At 44.2% G+C, this 12,561-nt stretch overlaps 1 protein-coding gene across 1 annotated transcript in view; it reads left to right on the top strand.

The window, feature by feature from the left end:
- glp2r (glucagon-like peptide 2 receptor) overlaps positions 1–10,591 on the top strand; it is an 80,614-nt gene extending 70,023 nt beyond the window's left edge. Inside the window, exons 12-13 of the mRNA XM_078570600.1 lie at positions 238–279; positions 9,247–10,591. Of these exons, the coding sequence (XP_078426726.1) occupies positions 238–279; positions 9,247–9,546 (342 nt within the window). The 3' untranslated portion in view covers positions 9,547–10,591. The remainder of the gene's footprint in view (positions 1–237; positions 280–9,246) is intronic.
- Positions 10,592–12,561: the final 1,970 nt, after the last annotated feature.

Genomic DNA, 12,561 nt, shown 5'->3' with positions numbered 1-12,561 from the left:
TTTTTACATTTGATCTTGGAATGTGGGATGCATTGTTACATTTATTGCCCGTCCTTCGTTGCCCTAGGAAAGCGATAACGAGCTGTGAAGGAGCAAAATGTGTATTGCTGTTGCTATCTTTAGTTTGAGGAAAACTATAATTGACTAATCCATGCCATATTCAGTACAGCTTTGTTGCACTGTAATAAGGAGAGCCTATGGCAATAATTCAAAGTACACTCTTCTCATCCTCTGCAGGGTTTCCTGGTGGCTCTGTTGTACTGTTTTGCCAATGGAGAGGTAAGGAACTGACAGAACGCAGTCTCGTTGTAAGAAAGTCTCCGTGATAACAGAGTGTTTATTGTGACGATAATATTTGTGTTCCTTAACAGTGAACCAAGAATGCTCCAGGTTTAACTCTTGATTGGCACTAAGTCAGCTGACTCAGCAGAGGCTTGGCCTCAGTGCCCTGGGTCAAGGAGAGTCAGTAATTAGTGGAAGAGCATGCCTGAAATGCAAAGGCCTTGTACTTCAAAACCTGTATTAACATTAAGCAGATCCAAGGTTTTTTTTTCAGGTTTTGGAACATATTTTTGGACATGCTGTACATGGGCCTGAAGTTGTACTTGCCTGAAGGTGTACCGAATATTTTATCAGTATTTGATTCATCAGTGTGTTTATTTACTGATGTTAATGCAAGCCACATAATACATTTTCACAGTGCTCTTGCTGTCAGCAATTTCTGTCTGAGAACAAACTAAAGCTGGACTGTTCCTGTGCGTTAGTGTGTCTGCCTGCCTCTTTCTCCGTGTCGATCATTCTGCCTCTCTTTGCGTTCACCTGCATGTCCTGTGCAAGAGCCCCCTCTAGAGGACTCGGCTCATTACATCCCCTGAACCTGCACCCTTTACACAGGCAGACTATTCAGCGGCGAGCAATACATCGCCAGCTGTTCATTACTTGCCCACAGAGTTTCGGTGGGATGGCAAGCAGCCTGCCCTCCGATACTCTCCCTTTCAAATAGCTTCATGGCTTCACTTGCTCTCCGAACTCTACCCAGGTCAACTTCATGCTGCTCTGGAGTCATTCCTATTATCTCCTCTCTGTTTCCCTTTCACAACCAGAATATGTTTCCTAATTTTGCTGCATAACCGAGCCGATGTAAGTTGAGCTTTTCCTGTGTCCATTAACCCACAGGATTTTGCTGCCATCCTGGACCTGAGCCATGGGCCTGAAATTTTAGGATGGCGGGGGCCCGGAACACATCCCTGCCGACTCCGGCTGCCCCGCAGCCATTTTACGCTCAAATGAGCCCTGATTGGCAGCAGGCGGGGCTTTTGCCCCCTCACTTGGGAGAAAGCCCCACCTTGGAGAGCTGCCAGCCAACCTGATTGGCCGGCGGCTCGCCAGTCCCTGCAGCAACAGCGCTGCAGTGGCCAGAAGAGGAACTGCATGGGCCTGCCTGAGGCCACGTCCCAGGAACCGGAGACCCAGGTAAGTGTCAGGGGTCCCAGGGCGGGGAGGGTTGGGAAGAGGCCTGGAGGGTTGCGAGGTGGGGTGATAGGGGTCTCAGTGGGGGGTAGGCGAGGGGGGTCCAGGGGTCACTGGGCCTTAAGGGGAGGACGGCCCCAGTCGTTGGGGGCTTCTGATGGAGGCACCCCACCCTCCCTTCCTGCCCAAGGTCTAACTTTCTTTATTTTCGGGTTTCCCCACGGAGGTTCGATCTGCCCGCCAACCTAAAAGTTGAGGCTGGACAGGAAACGGCCCTTTAAGTGGCCATTAATTCCCTCCTGAGGCCTTGCCCACCCCCAGTGTAAATCACAGCGAGATTGGGGCGGGCGGGAACCCGGGACTCACATCCATACAATTTCATGGTCCACCTCCCCCCATCAGCCTCAAAACCCACCGGGGGGGGGGGCGGAGCGTAAAATTCTGACCATGATTTCTATCTGCACTTTGTACTCTTCTCTTCATCCTTCCTAGGCCCATCTTCCCTGGTATCATGCCTCCTTTCATTTCCCCCCCCACCACCACCCAGGTGCTCTGCCCTCCCAAATTCCTACCTCAAGCCTTCAATACGCCCTGACCTTCCTACTCCCCTGCCCCTATCCCAAGCTTGACTCCCTCTTAGATAAGCTAACAATGTTTCCCTCTTGAAATCCTTCAAAGGGCCCATCAAGGGCTCATCGCTGCCTCTGCATGAGCAGCAACCCCAGATGCCCAGCCTACTCTCTTGCTGACTTTCCCAACCCAGTGAAATTAGGGCCTAATCTCCTTCCCTGTCTAACTCACCCCTTCCACTTCTGGCCCTATAAGCCTTGCTGGTGGCTCAGCTATTACCCCCTCTCTCTACATCTCCCTCCAGAATGTCCATTCAATTGTGAATGAGGCCCTTGCCTTCCATGAGCTCAGTGTTGGTGATTGCATCAACATCGTATGACCTTGACAGAAACCTGGCTGAGGGGTGATGACACTTTGATAGGAGCGGGAGCCGGCCAATTGGCCTATCGAGCCTGCTCCGCCATTCAGGCAGAGCGTGGTTGATCATCTACCTCTATGCCATTTTCCTCCACTATCCCCATATCCCTTGATGCCATTCACATCCAAAAATCTATCAATTTCTGTCCTGAACATGCCCAAGGATTGAGTCTCCGCAGCCCTCTGGGCTAGAGAATTCCAAAGATTCACCACTGCCTGAGTGAAGAAATTCTTCCTCATCTCAGTTTCAAATGGCCTGCCCCTTATTCTGAGACTGTGTCCCCAGGTTCTAGACTCACCAGTCAGGGGACACACCCTATCCATATTCCCCCTGTAAGAATTTTGTAAGTTTCAATGAGATCACCTCATTATTTGAAACTGGAGAGAATAAAGGCCCAGTTCCCTCAATTTCTCCACATAAGACAATCCTGCCATCCCAGGGATTAGTCTGGTGAATCTCTGTTGAACTCCCTCTATGGCAAGTACATCCTTCTTTAGATAAGGAGACCAAAACTGTGCACAATATTTCAGGTCTCACCAAGGCTGGATACAATTCCCCCTAAATGAAGCCTCCCTGCCTGGCTAAACCTTCCACCACTTGCCCTACTGAGACTGTCATGACAGTGTTGTGGCTCTTATTGCTAAATCACACCTTGGTCTGCCTCCAGTGCACTCTCTGGCACTTTCAGCTCCTTTGAGAATCTCGGTGTTCCACCCCCTTAAAATCCTTGTTCTTTACCAACCACATCACTACCATAAAGCATTTTCTCACTCTCTGCCAAAACTGCTCAATATTCTCGGATCATCCTGGAAATAGGGGCAGGAGTAAGCCCGGAGAGGCTGCTCAGCCATTCAATAAGATAATGGCTGGTCTGATTCTGGCCTCACTTTCACTTTCCTGCCTGTCCCACATAACCTTCAATTCCTTTGTAGGCCAAAAGTCTTTCTAATTAACCTTTGATAATATTTTCAACGACCCAGTCTCCACTGCTTTCTGTGGTAGAAAATTCCAAAAGTTAACAACACTCTGAGAGAAGAAATTCCTCCTCACCTCTGTCTTAAAAGGGAGCCCCCTTAATTTGAAACTGTGCCCCCTAGTTCTAGGTTCCCCTATGAGGGGAAACATCCTCTCAGCATTTACCCTGTCATGCCCCCTCAGAATTTCAGTACAATCACAGAATCACATAATTATTACAACACAGAAGGAGGCCATTCAGCCCATCATGTTTGTACTAGCTCTCTGAATGAGCAATTCATCTAGTGCCATTCACTGACTTTCTTCCCGTAACCCTGCACAATCTTCCTTTTCATATGACAGTCAAATTCCAAACAAACATACAAACATACAAACATGGAGCAGGAGTGGGTCACTCAGTTGTTCAAGCCTGCTTCGCCTTCAATAAGATCATACTGATCTGATTTGTAACCTCTTGCCTATCCCTGATAACCTTTCACCCCCTTGTAAATTAAGAATCTATCTAGCTCTGCCTTAAAAATAGACGAAGACTCTGCTCCCACTGCTTTTTGAGTAAGAGAGTTCCAAAGACTCACAACCCTCTGAGAGATAAAAATTCTCCTCATCTCTGTCTTAAATGAGCGACCCCTTGTTTTTAAACAGCGACCCCTAGTTCTAGATTCTCTCACAAGAGGAAACATCCTCTCCACATCCACACTGTCAAGACCCCTCAGGACCTTAAAGGTTTCAATTAAGTCACCTCTTACTCTTCTAAATTCCAGTGGGTACAAGCCTAATCTGTCCAGCCTTTCCTCATAAGACAACCCGCCCATTCCTGGTATTAGTCTAGTAAACCTTCTCGGAACTGCTTCTAAAGCATTTACATCTTTCTTTAAACAAGGAGACCAGTAATGTACACAATACTCCAGATGTGGTCTCACCAGTACCCTGTGCAACTGAAGCATAACATCCCTACTTTTGTAATCAATTCCCCTCATAATAAGTGATAACATTCTATTAGCTTTCCTAATTACTTGCTGTACCTGCATACTAACCTTTTATGATTCATGCATTACAACACTCCGATCCCTCTGAATTTCAAAGCTTTGAAATCTCTCACCATTTAGATAATAAGCTTCTTTCTTATTCTTCCTGCCAAAATGAACAATTTAACATTCACTCACAATATACTCCATTTGCCAGATCTTTGCCCACTCACTTAACCTATCTATGTCACTTAGCAACCTCCTTATATCCTCTTCACAACTTACTTTCCTACTTATCTTTGTGTCATCAGCAAATTTAGCAACCATACCATCTGTCCCTTCATCCAAGTCATTTTTATAAATTGTAAAAAATCTGAGGCCCCAGGACTGATCCCTGTGGCACACCACTCGTTACATTCTGCCAACCAGAAGAAGACCCATTTATGGCTGCTCTCTGCTTCCTGTTAGCTAGCCAATCTTCTAGCCATACCAATGTGTTACCCCCTACACCATGAGCTTTTATTTTCCATTATAATCTTTGATGTGGCACTTTATCAAATGCCTTCTGGAAATCTAAGTACAGTACATCCACCGGTTCCCCTGTATCCATAGCACATGTGTCTCCTTCAAAGAACTCCAATAAATTGATTTCCCTTTCACAAAAGCCATGCTGACTTTGCCCGATTACCTTGAGTTTTTCCAAGTGCCCTGCTATAACACATTTAATAATAGCTTCTAGCATTTTTCCTCTGACAGATGTTAAGCTAACTGGCCTGTAGTTTCCTGCTTTCTGCCTGCCTCCCTTTTTGAATCAAGGAGTTAAATTTGTTATTTTCCAATCTAATGGAAGCTTCTCTGAATCTAGGGAATTTTGGAAAATTAAAATCAATCTATCAATTATTTTGCTAAACACTTCTTTCAAGACCCTAGGACGAAGTCCATCAGGACCTGAGGATTTGTCAGTTGGCAGTTCCAACAATTTTCTCAATACCACTTCTGTGGTGATTGTAATTTTCCTGAGTTCCTCCCTCCCTTCCATTTCCTGATTTACAGCTATTTCTGGGATGTTTCTTGTCTCTTCTATAGTGAAGATCAATGCAAAATACATCAATTCATCTGCCATGTCCTTACTTTCCATTATGAATTCCCCAGACTCACTTTGTACAGGTCCAACATTCGCTTGTTAACTCTTTTCCTATTTAATTATCTATAGAAACTCTTTGCTCACCTGATTTATTCAATCTATCTGTATATTAAAATCCCCCTTTTGAATGCTTTGATTGAACCTGCCTCTACCGTACTCTGAGGCAATACTTCCAGACCTTAACCACTCGTCACGTAAAGATGTTTTCTCTCTCATCTTGTCTTTCCTTCTTTTCCCAATTATTTTAAATCTGTGCCCTTTCATTCTCAATCCTTTCATGAGTGGGAAGTTTCTCCCTATCTACTCTGTCCAGAATCCTCATGATTTTGAATACCTCTATCAAATCTTGTTTTATATGTTTCAATAAGATAACCTCTCATTCTTCTAAACTCCAATGAGTATAGACTCAGCCTTTCCCGATAAGACAACCCTTTTCATCCCAGGAATCAACCTAATGGACCTTCTCTGAACTGCCTCCAATGCAAATATATCCCACCTTAAGCAAGGAGACTCAAAACGGTATGCAGTATTTCAGGTGTGGTCTCACCAACGCTCTGCACAGTTGTAGCAAGACTTCCCTACATTTATATTCCATCCCCCTTGCAATAAAGGAAAAGATTCCATTTGCTTTCCTAATCACTGGCTGCACCTGCATACTAAGTTGTTCTGATTCATGTACAAGGACACCCAGATTCCTCTGTTCTGCAGCATTTTGCGGTCTATCTCCATTTAAATAATATTTTGCTTCTTTATTCTTCCCAGCGAAGTGGACAACCTTACAATTTCCCAAATTATACTCCATCTGCCAGATTTTTGCCCACTAACTTAACTATGTCCCTCTGCAAACTCTTTGTGTCCTCCTCACAACTTACTTTCTTATGTTTGTCTCATAAGCAAATTTGGCTACAATAGAATTGATCCCTTCATCCAAGTCATTAATATAGTTTGTAATTAGTTGAGACCTCAGCACTGATCGCTGTGGCACTCCACTGGTTACAGTTTGCTAACCTGGTAATGATCCATTTCTCCAGACTCCCTGGGGCAAATTTTCACTCCTGAGTCAGGTGAGCAGAGCGAGGAAATTTACCAACTTTGCAAACACGACTTGGGAGAAGCTTCCCCGAACAGCCAGATTTTCATTCTAGGGGCCAGGCAGTTACTAACTCGGGTGATTCTTGATATGGGATTTGATTCCCAATACGGAAATTGAACCTGTACTGTTAGCTCCCTTCTGCACTACACTCTAGCCAGCTTGCCAACTGAGTTAACCAACACCCACTAATACCTCTGGTGTCTCCCAAAGATCTATCCTTGCTCACTACTATATGTCATCGACATACTGTCCTTAGATCAAATCAGCCAAAAACACAGCACCACATGCACACCAACAATACCCAACTCTACCTTGCCGTCATTGTCTCAACACCCCCCCCCCCCGCAACTGTCTATCTAAATATTTGGAATACTGAAGCCATTTTCTTCAGCTTTTGTCACAAACTCTGTTCCATATTCACCCACTCCATCCTTCTCCCGAACAACTGTCCAAGGCTCAACCAGATTATTTGCAACTTTGGTGTCATATTAGACCAGAGTTGAACCTCTGACCATTCATCTGCACCATCACAAAGACCGTCTATTTTCACTTCCATAACTTTTCCCTGCTCCTGCATCAGCTGCTGAAATTCTCCTCCATGCCTTTGCTACCTCTTGACTTGACTATTACAACACATTCCTGGCCGGCCTCCCATCATCTACCCTTTGTAAACTTGAGGTCATCCAAAACTCTGCTGCCCCTATCCTAATTTGCACCAAGTCCCATTCACCTCTCACCTCTGTGCTCACTGACTTCATTGGCTCCCAGTTAAGCTTTAACATTCTCATCCATGTTTCTAAATCCATCCATGCCCTTGTCCCTCCCTTTCTCCGTAATCTCCTCCAGCACCACAACCGTCCCAGATGTCTGAGCTCCTCTAATCCTGACCTCTTGAGTGTCTCTGATTTTAATCATTCCATCATCGGTGGCCTTCAATTGCCAAGGCCCCGAGATCTGGAATTCCCTCCCTGAACCGCTTTGCCTTTTTTCAACCCTTTCCTTACATTAAGGCTCTCATTAAAACCTACTTCTTTAACCAAACTTTTGGTCAGCAGCCCCTTGCGACCTGGTGTCAAATTTTGTTGAGTAACTCTCCTGTGAAGTGCCTTAGACATTTTACTGCAGTAAATATGCTATATAAATACAAGCTGTCATTGTTGTGGTTTTTGCGCTGGTACTTGCTCTGATTGGTAAGCCATTTTGGTACAATGCCTTTTATAGAGGATCTCAGATCTGTGTGAACTTTGCACCTCCTTAATTCATCAAACTGAAGAATGGTTAATGCAGAGTGCAAAGTCTGAAGCTAGAATTGTCAGCTAGAATATTTAATTCAATGTAAAATCATGCATGGAAAGCAAAATAAAGAGAGAGAAAGAAAGATGGGATAAAGAGAGAGAGCTAAAAGAAAAAGTAAAAAAAAACATGCTTTTTTTTATTTTTTAAGATCTGCAACAATAATTAAAATCTGAAGGAACGGGATTTCCACATTTGTTAAAGTTAATTTTCAGTGCCAGAGAGGTTAATGTTCATTGTATGTTAATTGTACTTAATATGCACAGATGATAGGTATTAACTGGGGATTCACTTAATCCCCTATGAATAAAAACAGGACATCAGTAGGTCCACGTAATGGGCAATAGAGGGAGTCATTTGGCCTGACTGTCTGCCTCTCGTCCAGGTATCGATGGAGAGGGAGCATGCGATGTCCACCAACATGTTTGAGGCCTTCAGTGACAAGTGGGCACCAGGGTTTGGGGGTGTGGGAGTCAGTGGGGGGGCGGGGGGTGGACTGGAGCCCATCATCAACTTTGAGAGCGTCACTTTAAAGGGAAGCTTAGCTAATCAGATTAATGTTTTGGGGGATTTCTTTTTATTACAGTATATTAGTTGTGCCCCTTTCAAAAGGGGAACTTAGTTTCTCTTTATTGGCAACCTTCTGGTTGGATCAAAAGAGGTATAAATAGAAACAGACTGAAACTGCCGTTGTTGTTTTAAGAGGTGCATATTTGTCATGTATACCACTGTAAATAAATGCTTATAAAAGTGTCTAAACATTGGTTCCAGTTCTATCCTTTACCACCTGACTTTCCTGAATAAAACAGCTAAACCTTACCAAGTTGTTATACATTTATTTACACTGGAATGGATCTGCCCAATGTTTTCTGGCATGGTTATTAGTTGGTGAGGACAGCAAATTCACACCATTGCATGTATTTCAACGGTGAGTCTCTCAGCAAGATACTGTCATAGCAAAACCTCTGGAGGAGCATGGCAGCTCAGACAGCAACTGCCTGATTTCTGCATTTAGCTGCACATGCACAGTCATTGGAAGTTGCTGTCCGATTTGCCCTTTAAGAATGGTGATAGCCTCACCATTATTCTGACTGCAAAATAGAGCCTACACTTATGGCTAAGGTTTCCCAATCCTGTGAATGTGTGGAAATCATGGACTGCTAAAATGCAGCATTAGAAAGCCATGTTTTGAAATGTCATCAATGATCTTAGCATTCATATTTGATTAAAACTATTTCCACTTTAGTTGATGCTCTGCATAATTAGTTATGTCCAGAATCTCAAATCAGTCACTTGCTCTTTTATATTTTTCCGGCAGGTTCAAGCAGAATTGAAAATGCGGTGGAGGTGCTGGCTGTTGGTAAATCACTTTGAATGTAATGACTGCGTCTTTGGAAAGCACTTCAAATCCCTGGGGAAATGCCCCAAACCCAGGTCTAACAGTTATATCTGTAGCAGCTCCTACTACAGTGATACCAGAACTTCTAGCATGCAACTGAGCACAGCGCCCATGATGGAGACGCAGGCACACAGAACCATCCCAATGGAGCAGTTCACCCAGACTAGTGTGTCTGAGAGCAGCGAAGGAGAAGCAGGTGTTGGAGACAGCCACATGTAAGGGACACGTGTAAGGGCAGGTCTTGACAAGCCAAGTAATAACATTGAGTGCTATGAGCTGTTAAGTCCTTGAATGCAAGAAGTGAATTAGAGAGTCAACAGCAACACAATCTGAACCTGCTTTGTGACTGGCTTCTATTTTCCATTGTAAATACTGAATTTTGCAAGTGATCAGGTTGAATTGGAAGTCATTTTAACACCTTTGCTCTTTCAGTGGTTCAGCGGGTACTACCAGTGTAGACCTATCCCTTGCAGAGAAGCAATACATCAGGTTTGATTCTCAGCCGATGCTAAGTCAACTGAAGCCAGAAAAGGTGCTACAGTTGGCCTCAGAGCCCAGTGGTTAGGGAGAGGAAAAAGATTCAGCCATTCCTGATTGCTGCCCAGCCAATCCTTAAAAGGCATGTGTGTGCGTGTTTGTGTGTGTGTGTGTGTGTTTGTGTGTGTGTATGTGCGTGTGCGTGCATGTATGTGGGTGTGTCCTTGCATGTGTGCGTGCATGTGTGCATGCATGTACATGCGTGTGTGCACGTCTACGTGTGTGTGTGTGCATGTGTGTGCGTGCACCTGATGGGGATGCGACTGACTGACACTTACTGTTCAGGCTCACAATGATTCAATTCGAGGACAAGTCAGTGCATTAAGGAGAGGTGCTGGGGAAAAATAGAAAATCCCAGTGGTGTGACCCTTTCCATCTGCTGGGGACAACAATAAGTTTATTTTTACAAAATTTACCTGCTTCTGACCATGCATCTCCTACTGTTGTGTACAACACAATGGACCAAATGGCCTCCTTCTGTAAATTTCTATGTTTCCAGGTCTTTCTATTGTGTCAATAGGTAAACAGTGTAAGGTATCAGAATGTGACCAAGCTTGTACACACTGTGCACTAAAGTAAACATTCCCCTCGCTCCCAATTTTGGGACATCATCTATAATATAATATAAGTTACAAATTTTATGCATATTTAATATTGTAGCTGTGATGTTTTTTAACAAAGCTTGTAGATTTTGAATATGTCCAGACAATAAAGTTTATTATCGTGCACAACGATAGTCATTTCTGCAACTTCTAACTCCTAGCTTCCGTTGGTATTCCTAAAATGGATATAAGAAGATTATTGCCTAGTATCCATACAACAGACATCAAAGGAAAATATTCTTCACCATTGTATTAAGGGCAATTATGGTAGAGGTGAGTATTGTCTTGTTTTTTGTTTCAATGATGCACACAGGCTGTCGACATCGTAGCTGTGCTAACTTTATTGCTAACACATTTCCCTAACACAAACACATATCTGCAGTAACCGAATTCTATCAAGACAGGGTCCAACATGTGCTATCTGACCTTCAACTCCCTAGTCAGGTGACCCCCATCTAGTGCAGAGTACCGTACAGTAACACTGGAGCCCACCACCACAAACAACTATTGTCAGGACATTCCCATTTTTAAAAAAAATTTCTATACAACTCAAGTACACAAAGTCTGTTATCTATTCTTTCTCATTCTATTTTGATCAGTCTGTTTGTCTTTTACTCATCTCTGTTTCTTTATGGTTTCTTTCACCATTCTTCCTCTGGATGTTCTGAATGGTGACAGAGGTGGTTTTGAAGGTCAAGGGGCCTTCTCCAGCTCTGTGTCACTATCGCCCCTTGGATAGCTTTCAGGACTCTCGGGCTTTGTCTGGTTATCTGTTGCTTCCCTGGTACATTCTGGTTTTTGATCTTTAGCTACACTTTCTGGTTCAGAGCAGGGTAGTTTTTCATTTGTTTTCCATAAGAATTTCCTGTTTCTCCTGTACTGTTGTCCGTTTGGAGTCTGCACTATGTAAGAACTTGGTTCTCCTGTGATTCCTGAGACAACAGCAGGATTCCAGATCCCTTCATGCTGAATCCTTCACTGTCTCTCCAATGTCCAGGTGAGGCAGAGGTCGGGCGCCTCGATCAAAGTACTGTTTCTGCTTCTGCTGTCTCAGTTTGAGCTGATCCTACACGCTGTACCTCACTGGCTGTGGAAATAACAGCTGGGGCGCAGCTGGTAGCTTGGTTCTTAGTCTTCTCCCCATCAGAAGCTGTGCTGGAGATGACCCAATGCCCTCTAATGCCCTCCCTTCCTGAAATCCAGCAGAGCCAGGTAGGGGTCTCTTTTGTCCACCTTTGCCTTCTCCAACAGGTGTTTTAAGGTTTGCACGGTACGTTCCACCATTCCGTTGGATTGTGAATATTTGGGATTTGACGTAGTTTGGCAAAACTCCCAGTCCTGTGCAAATTTGCGAAACTCAATGCCTGAGAATTGTGGACCGTACCTGAGATGAGCACTTCAGGTATGCCGTGGTAAGCAAAAATTGATTTTAACTGATGTATTACAGTGATGATCATTTCTCAGCAGCACAGTTTGAGTAAAAATCTACTGCTAGTTGGTACTCACTGTTGTCAAATGTGAAAAAGTCCACTCCAATTTTCTGCCAGGGCCTCTCTGGAACACTGTGCGGTTGAAGTGGTTCTTTTTGTTGTGATTTACTGTACTTTTGGCACACTGCACACGCATTCACCATTTCCCCGATTTGTGTTCCCATTCCAGGCCAATACATGACATCTCGAGCTCTTCTCCTGCATGTTTCTATGCCGAGGTGATTTTCATGTATGCGCTGCAGCATTTCTTTCCTCAGTGTTGCAGGAATCATGATCTTTTCTTCCTTGAAAAGTATTTCTTCTGCTACATGAAGTTCCTCACAGAAGTTCCAGTACTCTTGTACAGCAGAAGGGGCTCCGCTCCAATGTGTGGGCCAGCCAGTTTGCACAATCTGCTGCAGTTTTCTCAGGGTGGCGTCGCTCTTGGTCGCTTCCCTGATCTCATCCAGTTTGGTCGCAGCCACAGGTAAGTTCTTTGTCAGCATGTGAACCTGTGCTTCCCTTTCTTTATCCTCTTCCTCCGTGTTGGGTAGGTATGCACGTGACAGAGTGTCTGCGATGTGAATTTCATTGCCCGGTTTGTATTTAACCCTGGTACTTCTGCA

Source organism: Cetorhinus maximus, chromosome 24 (assembly GCF_964194155.1).
Source record: "Cetorhinus maximus chromosome 24, sCetMax3.hap1.1, whole genome shotgun sequence".
Lineage (NCBI taxonomy): Eukaryota > Metazoa > Chordata > Chondrichthyes > Lamniformes > Cetorhinidae > Cetorhinus > Cetorhinus maximus.
Note: the sequence above shows the minus strand (reverse complement) of the source record. Positions and strands in the feature narration are given on the sequence as shown.